The 22,693-nt window shown below is 39.7% G+C and overlaps 1 protein-coding gene across 1 annotated transcript in view; it reads left to right on the top strand.

Moving 5' to 3' along the window:
- sorcs3b (sortilin related VPS10 domain containing receptor 3b) overlaps window positions 1-22,693 on the top strand; it is a 79,593-nt gene that overhangs the window by 17,875 nt on the left and 39,025 nt on the right. The window contains exon 2 of the mRNA XM_041789604.1: window positions 16,149-16,216. Coding sequence (XP_041645538.1) covers window positions 16,149-16,216 — 68 coding nt within the window. The remainder of the gene's footprint in view (window positions 1-16,148; window positions 16,217-22,693) is intronic.

Raw genomic sequence — 22,693 nt, 5'->3', positions numbered from 1 at the left:
TGAGTCATGAACTCTGACCTTAACTGAGGCCAGTTAGGCCTGCAGTTCTTCGGATGTCGTTCTAGGTTCTTTTGTGACCTACTGAATGAGTCGTGGTTGCACTCTCAGAGTGTATAGGTTGGCCGACCACTCTTGGGAAGGTTCACCACTGTTCCTTGTTTTCTCCACTTGTGGATAATGGCTCTGACCATGGTTCACTGGAGTCCCAAAGCCTTTGAAGTGGCTTTGTTAGCTTTTCCAGACTGATAGATTTCAATCACTTTGTTTCTCATTTGTTTTTGAATTTCTTTGGATCGTGGCATGGTGTGTTTCTTTCTGAGATCTTGTAGCCTACTTCACTTTGTCTGACAGTTTCTATTTAAATGATTTCTTGATTCAACAAATCTGGTGGTAATCAAGCCATGATGTGACCAGTGAAAATGAATTCAGCTTTCCAAGAACTGTGGTTAATCACAGTTAACTCATGATTAAACAAGGAGGGGCAATTACTTTTTCACATAGGGCCAGATAGGTTTGGATTTTTTTAACCCCTTAAAAAATTAAATAATCATTCAGACACTGCATTTTAGATTTACTTGGGTTATCTTTGTGAAATGTAAAATTGGTTTGATGACCCAAGATATTTAAGTGTTATAAATATGTAAAAACATCAGGAATCAGAAAAGGGGAAAATACTTTTTCATGACACTAACCTCTCTCCAGCTGTTAGACAGGGACATTTAAACAGTCATTTATGGTTGTATTTAGAATATTGTTTTGGCTTATACAGCATTTTAGCATAGCATAATAAACCACATTTATTTCCATTTTATTAATTCACCCTTTAATTAACCAACAGAACCTCAATTTTTAGGTGTCCTTGCCAAGATTTACATCTTCATTTACAAAATAAAGCTCAACATTTTACAGGGCAGTCGGAGTAAGTTAGCATGGCTAGTCTTTAACAACAACAACAATAATAATAATAATGATACATTTTACTGGGTGTTTTTTTGGTGTAATGAAGTAAAACCCCCTCTTGGTTTATTGTTCTGAGCCCTGTGTTCACACTGGCAGAACAGAGCTTCCCTCTGCTTGTTTACGTTTCACAAAGGGGTGGGCCCCATTGGGGAGAGATGACCCTACTCAGGAATGTTGTATTGGTACAAGAGTACAATTCAAGGACAACCAACAGATTTTCCAAACCAAAGTAATGATTTGATTTTGTCTAAAGCAATGTTTCTTAGCTGGTAGGCTGAGACCTGAAAGTTGGTTGCAGAGCTGCTTACAAAAAGTCACAAAAAGTGTTGGGGTGGTTAGGTACAGAGTTACACTACCTAGCTACTCACATCAAAAAGTAACTAGTTACACTTTTAGTTACATTACTTTTACATTACTCCTTGGGTGGGTGACGTTTCCTCCACCATATAAGCCGCCATCCTGCCATACGTCTATCTATTTTAGCATTAGTGGTTACCTGTGTTGTTGAAAACTGAGCTTTGTCTGCTTGATTGGTTCCTGCAGATGCCTCACTCAGTCTCTGGGGGTCTTAAGGTACTAGCTTTGTGTTGCTGCCTTTGCCGGTGTTTGGAAAGATTTGATGCAGACTACACAACAGTGCAGAGTCTCTTCTGGTCCGGGCAGTGTTTGCACTTCACCGTCACATTATTTTCCTGTGCAACAAATCTAAATTTGTGTTCATATCTCCATGCATCTGAAGATGCCCTTATTTGAGCTGCTTTCCTCTTCCTCCTCCATGGACTTAAGCTGGTGTCAGTCATCTGAATCCACCTGAATCAGTGAGTTTTGCCTAAGCACGCCAAAGGGATGCTTGGTTTCTTTTCTCTGTGCTCCTGTTTTAACACACAGTAACACAAGTAACAAGATTATTGTTTTCCACTAAATGTAATGTCATTACAAAGGTAGCAGCAGTAACCCGTTACACTACTGTGTTACAGACAAATGTAATGTGTAACATTCCACTGTATCGCGTTACATCCAACAGTAACTGTGAGGCAGGATTTTGGATTGTGATTTGATTGGTTAAAAAAGCAGTGATATTTCACTTTATTATTTCTACCAGTGTTTACAGCTGTACAACTATAAAATATGTGCATTTTTTAGATCAAGCCATTTTAGTGGTGCTCACATGTACTTAGTTTGATACGACAGAGTGTTAGGACCATTCTAGAAAAATAATAGAAAATCAAAAAATTAATCATGTTTTGTTTTTGGTTTTCTATTTTTTGTTTATTCTGTTTCTCTTGTTTTAAAAAAAGAATTTAAATAATGAGAACTGGTTAATTTTTTTCACCTTATATTTTTTTACATTCTGATCAGAAAAGGAAGATCAAGAAGAGAACACTAGAAGTGTAACATTCTTTTTTCAGGTACATTTTTCTTTTTTTGTTTTTTGTTTCCTGTTTCTCTTTTCTCAGTTTCTACAATGAATGGAAAAAATTATAAACAGTTTGTTTTTCAATTTATTGATTAAAAATAGAAAAGAAAATCAAAGATGGAAACACTGATGTTAACATTCTTTTTTTCAGCAGGTCACACATACAAGAAAAACAGAATGTTACGTCTCTAGTGTTCTCTTCTTCTTGTTTGATCAGAGGGGAAAAATGGGCCGTTTTCATTTATTTACTTTTTTTTTCTTTTTGGAAAATGAGAAAAGAAAAAAAGAAAACAGAAAATAGTTTTTGTTTTCTGTTTTTTGATTTCCAGTTTTAAATTAACTGCCTTTAAGTACCAAGGGCATGTTATTTACATGTTTTACCCCATTTTTAAGCAGTAATTGGGAAACATTTTGTTTTTTGATTTCTCATGCCAAATTTAAAACCCATTGGCTGTTTAGTACTCTGACCTGACAAGATTGCTTGTGTTCCCAGCCCAAGCTGCCCTTAACCAGTGAAGATCTGTGGCTGATTCTTTGACTGAACACAAAAAGAGGTAAAATAAAAGGCTTTGATGGCAAGCAGTGTTTTTATTCATATGAAGGCGTCCCAGACCATGCTTTAAGAAATAAAGAAGCAGTAACTTAACATAAAAGGTAAAGGGTCATCACTTATGTGAACAGATGAAGCTTAACAAGGCTTTTATCACAGAGAAATGACTTTGTGTCAAGAGCTTCAGCCTCATTGTAAAAGCCTGAAATGACATTTGGATTTGTCGGTCATCAGTTATCAGTGTCTGCATGTGGGGCCGTTGAACTGAGAGCCCTGTCAGTCTGAATCATAACACCTAGGGAGGAGAAAGGGTCAGTTCACTGGACTGCATCTATAACTCTCTGCTAAGAGGAAATTCACAAATGGTTAAAAAAAGAAAGACGCCCAGAGGAGAAGCAGAAACTCAATATTGAAATTTGTCTAAACCTTTAGGAGAAGCCCGTCCCTGCCTCTGAACATTACGAAAAATGCAAATAAGTGCTGAACGAAATGACAAACGGGGATACGTGTGACACATTTAGCTCATGATGTGAGTCTCACATCACTTTTGGCAGTGAAGAGGGTCATTTTAGGTGGAGGGCTTCTCTCTCTTCCAAATTCTCAATTTGGACCCACTACCGCCTTTGGCTGCAGCTCAGACTCCCGTGGGCAGAAGCCGGGCCATTAAGAGCCAAAGCTGTGAGGGAAAAGAAGAAAGTGGAAGAAATGTCTGAGTGCTGCTCTTCAAAATGCAAACTAGTGTTAAAAGTTATAAGATTTTACGTATTCTTTTTACACCTAGGTTCATTTTTAAACCTCTTTTGTATTTGATGGCTTAAGAAATAACACAGGGATGCACTAAAAGAATAAAAGTAGTCATCCTGTACCCTAAACATTAAATATGAGCAAACCAGAGCGGAAAAGAACAAAAACCTTGTACGAATAAAATGCAAATGCTGTTTTTTTGTCTTTCCTCACGGCTTCCAATGCATCAAATTAATTTTAAATTGCACGGGATGTGACTAAAACTTTGTCGAATGTGTCAAAACACTCAAATGACTCCTCAAATTGCCATCAAATTTGTCCTTGAACGCTGTGTTCCTTGTTTTTCACCTTCTCTTTTTGTAAGACGGTGCTTTTCTCTGTGATGTATTCACCCAAACAAGAAGGAAAAAATTACAGACATTACAAGTGCATTTCTATACCTGCTCCATTAAACATATTTCATTGACTTTTTTTTTTAACTCTACACTTCCCTTTAAAGAAAAGAAGCTGACCAATCACAGCCTTTTATCCCAGTAATGGCAAGCAGCTCTGTTTATTGTGCATTGTTGTAAGCAGCAGAGACATAACATGTACACAAAACCTCCACACAATGGAGCTGTATTTGAAGTAAAGCCCTTTATAGTCAGCCCATTTCATTAATTTCCTCCCCATAATGGACTGAATTGATTGCTGGAAACCTCTGAAGCTCAAAGCATCAGGGCTATATGACCGAAAGCTCAGGAGTCTGGAGGATAAGCAAACGCACAGACAGCAGCAGACTAATGCACAAGGGACGTTTCTCTGAGGTTTACTTGATGAAAGCAGCATCCCCGCAGTAGGTTTTCACCCACAAAAGTACAAACAATCAATTTGGTCCAGGGATAAGACGAGGACAGAGGAAGGCCTCTCTCTTCAACCACACCATTTCTCTTAAAAGCAGTTTGTCTTTTCTTGCTAAGTGCCTCCACTTCAGAGACATCCTTGCAAAGCCACAATCAGGATCCAGCGTTGTTGTTGTTTTTTTTGTATATCCCTCCGCCCACTTGTAGTGCATCTTGATTTTGCCCCTCGCTGCTGTCAAGCCTTAAAGAAATTTATGCAAATTTGAAACTAATACTGTGTTTCTTTTCTCTGCAGGTGTTTGCATCAGATAATTTCTAATGGATGCATGAATATATTAATCTTTAATCTTCTGAGAAATAAAAAAAAAGTTCCACTTTAAGTCTACAGTGTTGATGTGCTGTGACGCTGAAGTTTCGAGTGTTTTTCTGAATCTCATTTGGCATCACAATGATTTATTTCTTGTTCTTGGCTGCTGATCTTCTTTAATATCACAGGAAATTAGACTTAAAGTTGTAGTCTACATCAGGCCTTAAAATGTTCTCAGTATGGGCAGAGGATCCAGGACATTAATTAGCTGGTTGACTTAAGAAAACTGTGTTTGTCGAATCACTCCAGTGACTCTTTGTTGCCCTTGGCTTCCGTCTTCGTTCCCTTAATGAAGTTGAAAATGTAATGAGCTTAACAACAAATGAAACGGCTTTTTATTTTTGTGTCCTCGGGATTGCATCTGTGAGAATGGGCCAGTGAAACACGGAGCACTGAGGTGAACAATGGAGTCCCAGCCTGCTCTCCTCATGAAATGCCAACTCTTGGTGTCTGATAATGGCAGGGGTGCATAATGGGGGCTCAATGGATCTGCATTATTTGGTAGACTGTGATCTGGCTACTGTGTTGCACATTTTTCACCCTGCTTCCTCTCCCTAACCACTTCCTTTCCACTTTATTCAAAGAAATAATGGCAGAGACGATTTCTCAGTATTCATCTACATTACACAGGAATGAAAAATAAAATGAGAGCTGGAAATTTACCTCTACTGCCATTTTACAGCATCAAGTCTCTCCTAGGAACAGATCCTGTATGAACTGCAGGTTACAATCTTCTTTTTGTTCTATATTCCAGTGACAGTGTTGGTTTAATCAGTTGTGCCACTCCATAATTCTTATTTTACACAACTCCTGTGTTTCAAATGGCAAGTCTGTGTTTAAGCCAATCTGATGTACCGAGGCAGGTATTAAGTAAAAAAAGGGGAACGTATGTCCAATCAAACACATTTCCTCTATAAAATACATGCAGTTTTAGAAAAGCAGAGTGCATTTCTCAATTAAAAATCAACGAGCTAAAAGCCTGTTTCTAATTAGCCTGCAGATAAAACACATCAATGATAACATGCTGTCATGATTAATAAATGGAGAGGTTTTGGGAACAGCTGTGTTATTTTCACTGCAAGTCAGAATTGAAAGAGAGCTGATGTTTCTCATAAAAATTCAAAATATGAATGGACATAAACTAGATGGACAAAAGTATTCAGCCGCCTGCATAAACGTGTAGAGGCTGAGCTAATGCTTGAAGCCCCTGAGGTGCTTCACCGGGATTTTACTAATTGACGCGCTGACAACTTCACCGTATCTGATGAAGAGAGACCGAGACAATAGCTTGCATTTTAATAATCTGTGCATTTATTGCTCCAAAGCAATTGTAATTCAACATTCCTCCAACTTGAACAAACAATTTACCATACCGACCCCTTCAGCGGTCAAAAACTGTTTTACTTCCGGGCGGAACACCTGCCCGGACAAAGATTGGTTACTATTTATGGAGTAGCGCTCATTGGCTCCTACACACCAGCCTCTAGTTGTTACTGGTGAACAGACATGAAAATTTAAATACACACATTACAAAAGGAGCCAAATGCAAAAACTTTAATAACCGTACATGCACAGCACATCACATAATCCACCTTCGTCTTTACTCAATAGTACTAGTTTTGGTCTGTAGCTTAACAGAACGCACCAGACCCCCTTTGTCAGGAAATACCTCTAATACTTTGCCAAGAGGCCAGGAACCACACAGAGCTGAGGTATCCATGATGACAAAGACATCACCAACAACAAGATTCTTCTTCCTCTGATTCCATTTCTGTCTCTCTTGCAACAGTGGGAGGTACTCTCTGACCCATCCCTTCCAAAACAGATCTGACATGTACTGAGCTTGTCTCCAGCGACGTTTCACATACATATCTGAGGCTTCAAAGAGTCCAGGGGGAAAGCTGGCCTCCCTTTCAGCAGGAGCAAATGGTTCGGTGTGAGGGGTTCCAAATCATTTGGATCGTCAGACAGTTTGGTTATGGGACAATCATTCAGTATGGCCTCCACTTCACATTCCAGTGTTGAGTCCATCATCATCCAACATTTGCTGGTGCAAAACTGAGTTCAGAATACAGTTTACAATGCGTGTTATGCGCTCCCAGATGCCACCATGATGGGACCCTGCTGGTGGATTGAAACCCCATTCCACACCAAACGGAATCAGAGCGCCTTGAATCTGTTTGTGATTCGGTTCAGCAAGAGCCTCTCTCAGTTCTCTCTCTGCTCCAACAAAGTTGGTTCCATTGTCTGATTTGATGCGACAAACTTGACCTCTTCTCCTGATGAACCGACAGAGGGCATTTATGCATGCCTCAGTCCCCAGTGAGTTTGCCATCTCCAAATGAACCTCCCTGCTTTCCAAGCAGGTGAATATCACACCATACCGCTTGCAGGTTGCTCTACCCCTTCTGATTTCAACAGCCCAAAAAAATTAGTGAATTGTGGTAGATCTGGGACAACTTTCCCCTTGGAAGATCAGCCATCTTTTGCTCAATCAATTTTCCATTGAAATGTCTGCAAAGGATTCACCCAGCTATAACATTCCTCACAGCTGAGGTAGCATTGCTAATCCTCTATTTCCTCCTCAGGGCAGAGAGTGTATGGTTTCCATTACTGTGACCCAAGAGTTGGTGATAATGCTTTATAATTAGCTTTGATGTGTGTTGATCTTTAGAGAGACTAAGTGGATGTTTGTCTTCCAAAGGCATTGCTCCTTTGCTTAATCTCCCTCCAACCTCTCAAGAGTCCGTCTTCCCAAATTGGGTCCAGTTTGTAAATAGAACTCTGCCTGTTAACTGTTCCTTTTCCAGATGACAAGGAGGAAATTTCATCACCAAATCTTTGCTGCTGACAACAGCGAATGATGGACAACTCAGCCTCCAGCAGATCCTTTGGGGTCAAGATATTACTCCTCGGTGTGATGGCTGCCCTTGGTCTTTCCATCAGACCAACTTGTGCATTGTTAGAGGCTTTCCCATCCTTTCTCCAACGACTGAGTTCCATCGAAACTGCTTTCAGCCTGAGAAACCACGCTACTTACACTTTAAGTCTGCTCCAATCTGAGAAGTAGGTCAGGAGATTGTCAGTGGCATTAAGTGGAGCATCAACAACAACATTTACCAAGGTATCTCTTTTGACCTCTGGATCATCACAATCCACTGTGACGTCACAGCCATAGTTGGTTGTCCAGTCCTCCTCTGGCTGCCACAGAAAACAAGGACCCTCAAACCAGCTTGAGTTCTTTAGAAAGTCAGAGGCACTGATTCCTCTAGATGCAACATTGGCTGGGTTTTCTTTGGAGCCAACGTGCCTCCATTGGAAAGGGCTTGAAACCTCTCTTATGGCTGAAACCCTATTCGCCACAAACGTGTGGAAACGTTTGTCCTCATTACTGATATACTGCAGCACTAAAGTACCATCAGTCCAAGACACAGACTGGCTGAGCTCAAGTTCAAGCTCTGCTTTTGACATGACATCCACTCTGACAGCTGAAACAGCAGCTGTCAGCTCAAGTCGTGGGATGGTTACAGACTTTAGAGGGGTTACTCTGGCTTTACCCATCAAGAAAGCTAATGAACCTCATTTCTGTTATTCATTAGCCTGATGTAAGTTACAGTACCAAAACCATCCTTACTTGCATCTGCAAAGTGATGAAGTTGGCTTCGTGTGGGTTCACCAAAGTCCTTTGGCTTTAAACACCTGTCCAACTTAAATGATGCCAGCCGATCAATATCATGCAACCACCTCTCCCACTGGTTTAAGACATCTGGTGGTACAACATCGTTCCAACCATTTTCTCCTGCAGAGCTCTCGCTGCAACATCTTGGCAAACAAAGTGTCAGGTGCAACAATACCTAAGGGGTCATACACTGAACTAGTCATGTACAACATACCATGTCTAGTTGGAGACTGATGTTTGACCTCCATCTTGAACTTAAAGGCGTTTTTCTCAGTACACCAAAGCAGACCCAGAGCTCTCTCTACAGGAAGATCATCTCTGTCCAGGTTGAGTCAAAGCTAGGGTTCAGACAAAAGTATTCAGCCGCCTGCATAAACACATGCTCTTGAAAATGAAGCTGATCCCCCTTTTGTAGCTGTAACAGCTTCCACTCTACATGGAAGACTTTTCAGAAGTTTTGGGAGTGTTTAAGCTGGAATTTGTGCCCATTCATTCTGTAGAGCATTTATGAGGTCAGGCGCTGATGTTGGACAAGAAGGCCGGGCTCATAATCTCCATTCCAGTTCATTCCAAAAGTGCTTGAAGGTCAGGGCTTTGTGCAGGCCAGTCAAGGTCTTCCTCACTGAACTCATCAAACCATATCTTTATTGTCCTACCTTTGTGAACAGTCATGTTGGAATAGAAAAGGGCCTTCCCCAAGCTGTTGCCACAAAATTGGAAGCATAGCATTGTCCAAAATGTCTTGGTATGCTGAAGTATTAAGGTTGGCCTTCACTGGAGATAAGGGGCCCTGAAAAAAGACCCATACCATTATCCCTCCTCCAGCAAACTTCACAGTTGTCACAGTCAGGCAGGTAACATTGTCCCAGCATCCACCAAACCCAGATTCACCCATATACCTGCCAAACAGAGAAGCGTGATTCATCACTCCACAGGACATGTTTCCACTGCTCCACAGTCCAGTGTCAGTGTCCTTTTTTTCCACTCCATCTGATAGTTGGCGTTGGACTTGGTGATGTGAGGCTTGCATGCAGCTGCTCAGCCATGGAAACCTATTCCATGAAGCTTCTGCTGTACACTTTTGAATGCCAGTGGAAGCTCAAAACTTTTCAGCTATGGATTTAGCAGGAGTGTTGATGACTTCAACGCAAGGCCTTTGGGGTCGTTTACCCTGCTCTGTGATTTTCATGGTCTTCTGCTTTGTGGCAAAGTAGCTGTTGTTCCTAAATGCTTCCACTTTGTAGTAATGTCACTTACAGTTGACCGTGGAATATCCAGTAGGGATGAAATGTGATGAGCTGTCTTATTGCAAAGGTGGTATTCATCACAGTACCATACTTAAAGGGATACTTCAACATTTTGGCAAATTCGTCCATTGCCATAATTCCTATAGTCTTAGTAATAGGTTTGTTACCTTCAGTTGTCGGTGCAAGCTATTTTTAGATTGCCGCTGCCGAGTTCGGACCTGCTGTGCCAACTCAATTTAAGCAGACGGTATTCCGGCTTTCCCTCATCAAACTCATCAAATACACAATCCAAAAACTCCAAAACACTCTCGTGGACACGCTGTGACCTGCACATTCACCACATTCAATGGTGTAATGGCTTTACACTGTCAGATCGCTCACTCGTTTTTTTTAACTCATCCCTGCATGAAAATATTGTTTTGTATACTCGCTCTTGTTCGTACTTTATATTATCTTTATTTCTACTTTATTGTACTTAGAAACAGGCCTTTATCGTGTGCTGCAGACAGTTCTGATGTTTCTGGTGCTTCCCCTGTCAAAGCAGCAAGCTCACCAGTAAACAGGCTTCTGCTGTTGTCCATTCAAAGTAGGAGAATAACGAAGCATGTCACATGGGGCAGATATGCACAGTAAGACAAAAACATCCCAAACAGGAAGAAGTGATCAGATCAAGTGTTTTCATGGACGCAGATGAAAATGAGGATCGACATAAACTACCCCTCTCGTTCGGAATGAAATTCCATTCCGAATGTGCCGGATCAGAAGATTTCATTCAAATTGAGTGTGTATATTAAGCATTTTCATTCCGATCAGGGATTTATTCCGATTACAAGTGGTCCATGTAAACATGCCTAGTGTCATTCCATTCATTATAATATATATTCTAATTTAAAGAGTAAGCACACACTTTGAGTAAATTCATGTCTTGTGTAGATATACATCTACAGTAGTCACAAAAACCTTCTGACTCAAAGCTATTTGAATTACATTCTTTTTAAATCACATTTTACACTAAAACTATCTCTACTCTGTTTGTCAAACCTGATCAGGTAACAAAAACTGACCTCAAGACAGCTGACAGAGAAAAGAAGCCATATTCGCACTAAAATTTGCTTATGAAAGCCATCTTTTAGACAAAGATTTAATTAGTGTCGACACATTTCAGTGGGTTGTCAGACATTTTGATGCTGTGGTTGGACTCAGAGGAGGTAAATAGACAAGGGTGACTCCCAGGAGATGGCTCTGTGTGTGGATATGTTTACCCCACAGTACAATACAAAGGCCTTATGTGTATTCATGAGGATGTAAATGTGTATCATTCCAGCTACGAACTTTTCACTGGATGCTAAAGGTAAATAAAATATGGATAAGTGTCAATGCTTCTCTTAGCCGAGTTATTACAAAGAGCCTTACATCAGTCACTGTTATCAACTTTGGGGGTCCCTTAGAAATTAATTTAGATCCTTCAGTTATCCCCTCTGGTTAGGTTCAAAAACAGCGGCAGGAACATGAAAGTGGCTGTATTTCTCATAATCCTGAAGACTGTTCCTCTTCTCTGTGTTGTGTTACTCCTGAAAAGAAACAAACCAACAATTCGAGGGGTGATTTTAAGAGTGAGGGTGACTTTTTCTCCTTGGCTGCCCAATTAAATGGAGATATTGTTGGACGGGGGCACATTAATAAAGCTTTAGTGGTGGTGGAGCGTGCAACAGGTTCCATTTGAAGTGTGGTGTTAAAAGGCACAAAAACCCTCTGCAGATGTGGAGCAACAGGCGTTGTATAAAGAGTCGTATTGCTGTACAAAACATAGAAATGATTCATATCTAAATTGTGAACCATGTAAAAATGTTCAGCCCACTATCCTGTATTGAGATGCTCCTCACGTCCCACTAAAGCACTTTAAACATTTCTCTTCAAAAAAACCAAAACAGATTGATATGGAGTTTGAAAAGATCGGATTTGGTCCAGCAATCTGAGTCATTGAGTCTGTAATACACAGCTGCATGCTCCAGCACTTGTGCATGTAGAGAGTGTAGGTCTGCCTGCAAAGCGATACAGTATATCACAATGACAATCGGGTGTATGGAGGGAGGAGGTCTATTAGCCTTCTGAAAGAGTTCAGATCTACACCTGACTAGGAGATGTCTTTACAACAATGTGCCTGTTAGCTTCTTTGTAATGCGGTTTCTTTTAGGATATGATGGTTGTGGGGAAAAAATAAGGTGGTTTTAAAGACAGAAGAAAAGAAATAAAGTTAGACTGAAGAAGAGAAAGAAAGCTAGTCAAAGACATAAAGGACACAACTGAAAGAATGAAGATAAAGAGAACAAGACTAAAGATAGAACAGACCAAACCAGAGAAAAGAGAGAATGAAGAGAAAAATACTGGAGGATGAAGCGGGGCTGGTTTAGCTCAGTGGGTAAAGCAGGAGCCCCTTGACAGAGGCTGTAGTCTGCAACACACTGGTCGCAGGGTCAACTCCTGGTCTTGGCGAAGTAAGACAGTGTAGGATATTTACCACCTTAGCCCTGCTATATGTAAAATATCCAGCTCTGTCTCTAACTGCTCTACAGTATCTCAAATACTGTAAGAAAGCTCACCGGTAAAAGCCTTAACTCATACGCACATATAAACTAATTAATCTTCTTTTTTTTTATTAAAGATTTAATTTTGGGCTTTTTTGTGCCTTTATTAGAGAGAGGTCAGTGGATAGAGTTGGGAACAGGAAAGAGAGCAGGGAGAGACAAGCAGGAAATAGTGCCACAGGCGAGATTCAAACCCGGATGGACTGCGTACATGGTGCGCGCCTTAACCACTCGACTACTGGTGCGCCCCTAAACTAATTAATCTTCTAACTGTAACTTTAATTTTTGCTGTAAAATGCCTCACATCATATGCACATGTGCTGTACACTTATTACCTACTAACTGCAACTTTAATAGCTGCAGTAAAATGCCTTACCTCATATTCACATATGCACTAATTAATCTACTTACCGTAACTTTAATCACTGTGGTATAATGCCTCACCTCATATTCACATATGCACTAATTAATCTACTTACAGTTACTTTAATCACTGCAGTGAAATGCCTCACCTCATATACTTCTGATCATGTCTATGCAGCATTGCTGCACCTTTTCCACATCTTGCAATCATACTATCGATACACAATGACTTGTACTATAAAAAAAAAACCCTAACCAGGGCTTATTATTTCTCTATAGAGCACTGCTGTACTTTGCTGTACATTTTAGTACAGATTTTATTTTTGTACAGGCCCAGAACATTATTTTCTTGAGGTTTTATTAAGATTGATCTATGTTCTTCTGCAAAGGTCTTTAATTTTTCACCTGTTCACTTTACTATTAAACTTTTGGTTATAGTATCATTTTTTATTTCAGATTCAAGTGTAATTTTAATTTGATAAGGTGTTTACTGCTGTGTAGGAGTTCCTGCAAATTTTGTTTTGGTGAATATAGGGAAGGGGTTAAATAATAATAATAATAATAATAATAATAATAAAGAGATGTCTCATGTCATGTGTCTGTAAGCTTCTACTTGAATTTCCCAAGGGAATGATGACCCCCCCCAAAAAAAAAAATCTCAAAAAGGTAAGAAAGGTAAGAAATGCAGAAAAAAGCAGGAAAGTGGGAAGAAATTATGAATCAGAGAAACATAAAACGGCAGTGCACCAAAAAAGGAAAGATATTAGATATTTAGAAAGATAATAAAGGAAGCCAAAGGAAAAGAGAAAAACAGAAAAAATGAATAGCCTATATTAAGAGTCAAAGAAACAAGAAAGTAAGAAAAGGAGGAGGAAAGAAAGGGAGGAACAAGAAAGACAGGCAGATGGCTCAAAAAGGCAAAGGGCAAGAGGAATGGTAAAACCCAAGAGAAAAGAAGAAATGCAAATCTAAGAAACAAAGAAAGAAAAAGGCTAAGGAGGAAAAAACACGGAAAAAAATTAAAGGAGTGAAACTAAAACTATAAAACTAAACAAAGCCAAAAGATGACAGAAACCCAAATAAAAGAAGAAATAAAGAAGCAAAGAGACAAAAAGGAAAGAACAGCAAAAGGAAAATGAACATTCAAGAAGAAGAAAGAAAGAAAGAAAGAAAGAAAGAAAGAAAGAAAGAAAGAGGGAAAGAAAGCCACCAGAATAGAACGCTAAGATAAAAGGATGACTAAACCCAACTCCTTGGAGGGTGGGAGCCAATCTGAAAAATGATTGGTTGGCTTTCCCGGGGCAAAGCTCTCTTTGCTCACATCAATAAAACATAAACATGAATAAATGCACTGCTTTTGGCCTTCCAGGGTCCTTACTTAATTTCATGTATGCAAGTGAGCGATGATGTGCATGGAAAATTATATTTACCTCGAAGGCTCCAGATTATTCTGGGAGCCATTTTGTGTTTGTTTGTGCTCAGTATTTACATAAATGCACAGCTGCACTGTGAACTCTTAAAATATGCGTTTAATGCAACTTCATTTGTCGGGTCTTCGCTGTGCAAGTCATGCATCTGCCGGGCGAGTTATGACCCTCCTGGTTGCTGCATTAGCATGTATAGCAGTTGCTCCTCATTGACTCGCACCACGGATGCACAGCCTATCAATAATGTCGAGGACGTGGGAACACAGTCTCCAGTGATGTACTCTTGATGTATCCACTTAGGGACAAATCATCCAAACAGTCATTTGCCTCACTAGTCTGTGGGTCCCTGAGGTGGCTCTTCACTGACCCAATTCAATGGGTCAGCTTTTGTTAATGAGCCAACCGCACAAACACGTTGACGCTGGTTAAGACAGAGCTCATAATGACAATCAGCCTGGGTGCTAAGAGGCTTTTTGCTATCAAGTTTTACCATTTGGGGCTATTTTTAGAGGCTGCTGAGCATTCCCGACTAAATCTGTTAGTGTTTGATTAAATTGGATCCTTGTGCAAAATGGTGCAAGTGGTTGAAGTCTATTTGAGAACACATTTACTCAGTTAATTTGCTGTGTTGGATATTAGAATCCCTTTGGTCAGGGATAAACTGCCTCTGGTTTGACACTGATGAAATCAATTCCAGATTCAATTTACCTCGTCGTATTTGTAACGTCCCGTGACACAGAGTTATTGTTGTTAGCAAAAAAGAGAATTGAGGAGACAAACGATCAACAGTTTGGCAGAGTTTTTCTCTCCTATCTATTTTTCAAAGAAGGCAATTAGGCCTAACATCACAGCCATTTAACTAAGTCTGTACTCCAAATTGATTCAGACTCCAGCGTCGGACCTTGCAGACATGGTGCATTTAGTTATGCAAATGCTTATCTCTCTGTGTGATTGGTTAATTAACCTGTAAATGCAGATAGTCCCAGCCATGCACACTGGCTGTTTGATGGCTAAATTGTGGGTCAATTGGGTTTTTAACATTTTCAAAGCCGACTTAGAGGCATGTCTTTTGTTCCTCCTAGTCTTGTGTGGCTTTTCTCAGTTTAATGATTCGCTCCATTGGTCCCATAAGGTTAATGTGTTTAAACTCACTGTAATTGAGCTTTTGACCTATCTTTCAGGCTTTTTAAAAATTCCTCATATTATGCCATGTTCCTGCTCCTTGATTGCTATTATCCACCGGTCCTTTCTCCCTCCTTCCTCCCCCTCCATGCCCTGCCCTAAACTCCCCTCCTTTCCATCCTGAGTTATGAGCATCCCCATGGGAAGTCATTTATAATGCCATTGGAGTGACAATAATTCGTTTGCACACCATTTCACTCTGCCCTCTGCGCCTTGGCAGGCTTTTATGGGCTACATTTTTGTTCCCCCCCGAAACACATTGTCCAACTGTCCTTAGAGAACACGCAAAAGCATTTACCCAAAACTGGAGCTGGACTTCTTCCAGTTACCAAAATAAGGAGCATAATGCCTTCCATCAACAGTTGCAATCAGCACTACCTTGAAGGTAAAAGAAAGAAGGAAAATAAGAGCTTTGGAAGAGAGAGGGTGGTGCGGTACAGTCGCTGACTGACTGAATTTCTTTTCAGTGTTCACTGAACAATTATGTTCGGATTTTGCTGTCATGTAGGTATCATTCCACATGAGATACAAACACAGTTCTTGACAGCCTGCATGGATTTTTATTCAGATCCTGCCACCTGCAGACATCTTTTGACAACATGACGATGCCTTGTCATTGGCATTACATATTGCATGAGGCTGGGTTTTATTAGTGTAGCAGGCATGTGAATTCATTTCATGTCATTAAGTGCAGACAGGTAATGTATGCTATGAGGCACTTATGCAAAGGCTTTTAAGTGTCGACGTCAGCATGTAATTACATGTCCGCTCCTGTTATGTTGCAGGTGATCCTGATCTTGACCAAACTGTATGACTTCAACCTGGGGGCTGTAACAGAAAGCTCACTCTGGAGGTAAGATTGCTTTCTGGCATTTTCTCCTCCCTGTCTAAACAACTGGGCCCCAGGAAGGCTCTGTAAATGGGGCCTCCTTAAAAGGATCAGTAGCATTAGTGCTGGCTAGACTTCGCCCCATTGTCCTGGTCCACTCAGCTTTTGCACCTAACTGAATTTAATTTGTTGCATGTATGCATCATCCAACAATACAGTTTAGCTCAATTGCACTACCTATTACTTTATGAAACAAAACAAACAAACAAACAAATATCTCATAAAGTTTTAATGAGAATGGGTTTGCATGTTGAAATAAAATATGTAGTTCTGTGCTTTGATAAATACTTTTATTATTTAGCTTAAATAACATTTAGTTATCAGTATTCAAATGTAGAATGGCCTGTATCAGTGTTAAACTTCATGGGCCCCCTAAATGGCAGCTGTGTCCTGAAAAGCTTTCCCCCTCTTTCCCTCTTATGGAGGGCTGTGGGTGTGAGTCCTCTATGCTTTTAGGTGCGTGTGATTCATCTTCACAACAAACCATCTCAGTTGTAACGAGGTAGAATGGGGGTTCCATAATGTACCATTCATAACCAATGATGTGGTATCAAAACAGGTCAGGTATCGATGTTGTTTGTTTATTACAATTACATCAAAGTTTTAGGTTGTGGTATTATGACAGGGGCCGGGCTCCTGAAAATCCCAATGAATGAGCCCTCATAGTTGTGATTTAATGATGATGTCAATGCACGTGTTGGATCGGCAGCATTGGTGCTAGCAGGCGTCCTGGCGAACAGTTTCTTCATTTTGGAGCTGAAAAGTGTGTCAAGCCCTTTACACCCCTTTACATCACTGTTTGCATTCATTTGTGCAGCATTTATCCACTTTGTTTTATCCCAGTTTACTTCTACTTTTAACCCATTTTTGCCTCTTAAACCAAATTTTTCCACTTTAACCAATTTGTGTTACTTTTTAACCCTTTTCACAACCTAAAATGCTGATTTTGCCACTTTATTGCCACTTCTAACCCATTTTTGCCACTTTTTGCCTTCCTTAGCACATTTTTGCAGCTATTATCCCATATTTGTCCCTTTTAACCCATTGTGCCACTTTTTAACAGTTTTTCACAAATATTCTGCCTATTTTTTTGCTATTTTCTGCCCATCTGTCTGCACGTTTGACTTGTAGAGGCAGATATGAGCATTTAAATGGGATTAGGTGTTACTTATCCTTGTTGGATTGCACATGTATCTTGTGTTTGCTTCAAATCTTATTGCCTTTTTTTGCCTGTCTGCTGTTATCCAATTTTTGTCTCTTTAAGCCCTTTTGTTGCCACTCTTTGCCTTCCTTAGACCATTTTTGCTGCTTTTATCCCATTTTTGTCTCTTTTAACCAATTTTGGACACTTTTAAACCACTTGTCATGTTTTTTTTTCACTCATCTTTATCCCTTTTTGCCGCTGTTGTCCAATTTTGTATCTTTCATTAAATTTTTGCCACTTTTTAACTGCTTTTCACCTTGTTTTCCACCAGTTTTTCTTTACCATTTTTTTTTTACTCTCTTAGTCTTTATTTGCCACTGTTATCCCATTTTTTTCTCTTTTTACCCAGTTTTGCCTCTTACAACCAAATTTTGCCTAATTTAACTTTTTTTTTTTTTACTTTTTACCCACTTATCATGCAATTAAATGATTATTTTAGCCACTTTATTGCCACTTTTTGCCTCACTTAGACCGTTTTTCCTGCTGTTATTCCATTTTTGTATCCTTTAACTGCTTTTTACCATTTATTGCCCAATTTTACCCTTTTTACTTTTCGTAGCCCATTTCTCCCACTGTTCCAATTTTTGTCTGTCTTAACCAATTTTTGCCACTGTTAACCCATTTTGCCTCTCTTTAATCACTTTTTCTGCTGATTTTTACCACTTTTAACCAATTTTTTGAAAAAAATTCTGCATTTTTCCCTCTTTTGGCAATTATTAAATTGTTGTCCCCTTAAAGTTATTTTAGTTTCTTCGTCTTTATTTTCTGGCATTCTGACATTGGTGCACATCATGGCTTAGCTCTGAAGTCAGTCATTATTTTCCTGTTGGTTTAGTTTAATGTGCCCATCTGTATTGTTAAAACTACCAGAAAAGCTAATTCTGTTTTAAGAAAAGATTTTTACATTTTGAAAAAGGCTATACTGTATTACAGCATAAATTGGTTCTTATTCAGGGTAAATATAAAATATGGTCATCACAGATTTACTTGTATCACAGATTACAATGGACCATTGGTGGACTTGCTAAACAGAAAGGTTGCAACATCATTGCAAGATTTTATAAAAATGCAAAACCATGGCCCTAAAAACAATCAGAATAATGTATTCATAGAGGATCCAGTGTACTGTAAGCTTGATTTATAGTGTTCCCCTTCACAAGGATATGAGCAATCAAGTTACACTGGAAGCCAATATAAAGCATGTTTTAATAAAGCAATCTGGAGAACTTCAAAATGAAGCATCCTCCTCTTCTTTGCTCTCTGCAGCTCCATAAATAACACAACTGAGACTGCACATCCTTTTAGAAAGACTTTGTTCTGTCCATCATGAACAAAAAATTTCTTGTTTCCAAAAGACAAATGGGGAGGCTTATCGGAGGGGTTCTTTGTTTGGATCTCTCGTTTCTCTGACCTAGAAACTTCCTGATGGAGTTTTTGATTGATTGTCATCTGTAACCTTTTGTCTCCGAAGCAATTGACATGCGATTGCCACTGTATAGCAGTAGTAATTCCATTCAGTATATATTGAGAGGTGAGTTACAGTGCCCTGTCAGGTCATAAATAAGAATAGAATTCATTAAGGATTATACCACAGAGCCCTATCCAGCCTCTGATATGCCTTTTTCTCTCACCTCTCCCATAGCCTGCAGAGAACTCATTTCATTCTGAAATACACACGAAAAAGAGACCATCACTCCACCAAGCATAGAGTTTCAAATTAATATCTGTTTCACCAGAGGCGCCACGAAGATTTACACCCGACTTGACACGTTTTGAAATCCCATATTGTGTACAGGAGGTCTTCCATCATCAAGGTGTCTGCTTAACAATGGCACCGTGAGTAAATTAGAGTGTACCTCAGGGGCTGCATGAAACCTCTTAGTAGGGGTATTAGAAAAGCACAGATTTGAATGTTATGAAAAGAAACAGCAGTAAATGATTTCTGCGATAACACAATAAATGATTTATGACTACAGCTACAGGCCACTGTTGGTGGAAAAATGCAATGTGCTGATCAATGTGTGACTCGCAGACCCCTACTTAGCTCGCATCAAGTTCCATTGTGTCTGGAGATAGCCGTCTTTTTTCGGTGTACAAAACTTCACGATGCAATTACACTGTTTAAGAGGCTTTTCTACGGCAAGACAGACAGGCCAGTGGAGAGGAGTACTTAAGCTTACTACAAATGTGTTTAAAGGAAAAGTCTTTGAAAACAATGTCAACAGCAAACAGCACGGTTCAGATTAATGCACAGACAATGATAGCAGACACTGGGTATCTATCCAATTATGCAGTGAAATTACATTTGGAGGCACTCAGGTAGAACTGAGAGCAAGGAGAAATATGAAGATTGGGATGACAAACACATCTACCCTTGTCACAGGAGGCACGGACTTGTAAGGAACAGGCAGTTCTGTGAAGTGCCTTTTCAAGTTGCGACAGACCTGAATGTCTTATTTTATTTCAACATGAGCTGTTTAAGTAATAAGGGGCCAAGAAATGGGTCATTTATTTTCATAAAGAGAAGATAAAAAGAAGGGAGATGACTCACATATTTTATCTTAAACCTGTTGTTATCGCTTTTGTATTCACTAATTTGTTTTACTACAGCAAAGAAATACAAGAAGATGAGACCAAACATGGTGATCAGATGAAGACAAAAGGCAAATTTAGCAATAAAAGGCTAATTTAGCACTTATTTAAGATAGACAGTAGATTTTAAAGCAGAGTAAAGCCCACTTCAGACCAAATATCATCAATACACAAAAGCAGCAGTACGTATTAGAGATGTAAAAGAATCAGAATGTAAAATAATTTTTGAGGTGACAGAAGCATCTCATTACCAGTATAGACATGTTACAGTTTCAAATTAAAGGTCTTCAGGGTAAAAGTGTAGTTACTGTTGTGGAGCAGAGCAAAGGGATGTTGGAACTACAGTTACAATCAGCCCTTGCATACCAATCGTCCTTTGCACTCCACTTGCTGGCTTGATCTAACAGTGTGACATGGCGGATGCTACGATATGTGGCGCCTTTTAAATGTGATGTGAGGAAGCATTTTGGGTTCACAGTGACAAGAAATGAGAGAGGAGAAAAGGTGACTGACAAATGAAAAACAATAAGCAGACGCTGCCAGGTTCGATGGTGTTTTGTGCCCTCAACTTTGCCTGGAAGGCCTGTCCCGCCTGCACCAATCAGGTTTAGTCATGAGCTTAACCTCTCATCCAATCGCCAGTCACCATTATATCAAGTGAGCGAGCTTGCCACATTCCCAGATGATGATGATAGCTCGCTTGCTAGCTTCTAAATTAGGCATAAGCTTGTTAATATTAGCTAGGCCTACCTTAAGTCAAATCTGAATAATGTCATAAATAAAAGCAAACAAGCAAACAAAATCAACCCAGTTGAATCTCAAATTAAGAGAACCTTATTTAATTGGTAGGTATGTAGATGCCTTCTGAAAGCTTAGTTACTTATTATATAAAGCCTAGCTGACTTCAAGGCAGCTAAAGACATGGTAGGGACAGGTTGATGCCTTTAATGCTGGCTACCTTCCAGGCAGCCTGTTGATTTTGGATGACTGTAAGGCATCTAGGCATAGTTTTGCAGTCATAGTTCTACAGTCATCCACAACCAACGGTTACCATGTGATTTTTATTATTTAGAAATGTACTTAAATCGCAGGTTTTTATTTAAAAACTAGAAAAGCACTCAGACAGCGCAGACCTCCGCCATTAGCCCTATCTCCCAATAGTGAAGAACCCTTCAAAAAATTCCTGGATCCGTCATCATGTGCCCCCCACCACGGCATTCGCCAATTACTCCCTCCCCGGTGTGGTGGAAACACAGTGAGCCAAAGCATTGGCTTCGCTACGTGTGCCAACAGGTGCGCCCATGGTCTCACCGGATGACTGGAAGTCATGGCAGTGGGTGAATACTCCTCTATTCGTCCCAGCATTGTGAATATTCTCGCTGCAATTCGTTGTCTTTCTCTCTGTTAAGCTCCGACTCGTCTCCTCGATCGGGCGTGCGTCTTTCAAACTCTATAAACTCCACAACTTTGAATAGAAACACACCCAAAAACTGCTGCACCAAAAACTGCTGCTTGGATTGAAGTTATTCATGTCTGCCATCTCCTGGTGTAAAGTGGTAACAGCGCAGACCTCCGCCATTAGCCCTATCTCCCAATAGTACAGAATCCTTAAAAAAATTCCTGGATCCAGACGGTGATCCGGATCAGCCCCAAAATCTAATCAGTTCTTCCTTATGCCAATTCTGACATTTACTGAAAATTTAATCAAAATCCGTCCACAACTTTTTGAGTTATGTTGCTAACAAATGAACAAACAAACAAACAAACCCACCACATTACATAACCTCCTTGGCAGAGGTAAAAAAAAGAAAACCAGGATAACTTATTTGGTTGAGTCCTGGCTAAATGTTACTCCAAAAGTAGTTCAAATTGCTCCGTTCTGTTATCACTTTAGTTAACCCTCTCAGACCGACGTTGTCATAAATGACAAGAAGACACAGGTTGCAAAAAGTTAAATAACTTTTGAACCATAAGTCCTAGCCACTTACCTTTTTCCCTCTTGCAGCCTGTTGCTGTGCAGTTCCAATGACACTATCCATGCATTACTAGCCCTTACGGAGGCTTCTGGGGTGAACCTGGAAGTTATGTGACATTCCGGAGTAATTTAAGATTAAATCCACGCCAGTGTCTCCAATGATTGTCTTATTTAATCAATTTATAATCAGCTTTCATTTTTGCCACTAGGTTAGCATTAGCCACCATGTTGTTTTGTCACATGGGCTGTTCCATCATCATGCTTTGCCAAACTGCCACGTGTTACAGATAGTCTATGATGTTCCTCCCTGTGTCACCACAGACAGAGCTGCCTTGAATAATGGCACAAATAAAGCTAACAGACAAAGGTGCAAGGTCTTTTTTCTGTAAACATGAATATTTTGAAGACTTTTTGTCACAGATGGAATATTTTTTTCACTTTCTGGTCCCCAAGACACAAACAAGTGTGTGCAAAAAATCTTAGTCATTTTAAACTGTGTTGCACACATAAAAATCATTGAGCTTCAAATTTCCAATTAGTTTTTTCTTCTGTCTTTTTAGTCCCATAACTTTTTTTTAAAATTCACGTGTCATTACTGCAGCACACATATTCTTAACCCTTTAAAGGTCCACAGCTGTTTTGCCATTTTGTTAATACTTTTTTTTTTTTT

Source organism: Cheilinus undulatus, linkage group 6, assembly GCF_018320785.1.
Source record: "Cheilinus undulatus linkage group 6, ASM1832078v1, whole genome shotgun sequence".
NCBI classification, from domain to species: Eukaryota; Metazoa; Chordata; class Actinopteri; order Labriformes; family Labridae; genus Cheilinus; species Cheilinus undulatus.
Note: the sequence above shows the minus strand (reverse complement) of the source record. Positions and strands in the feature narration are given on the sequence as shown.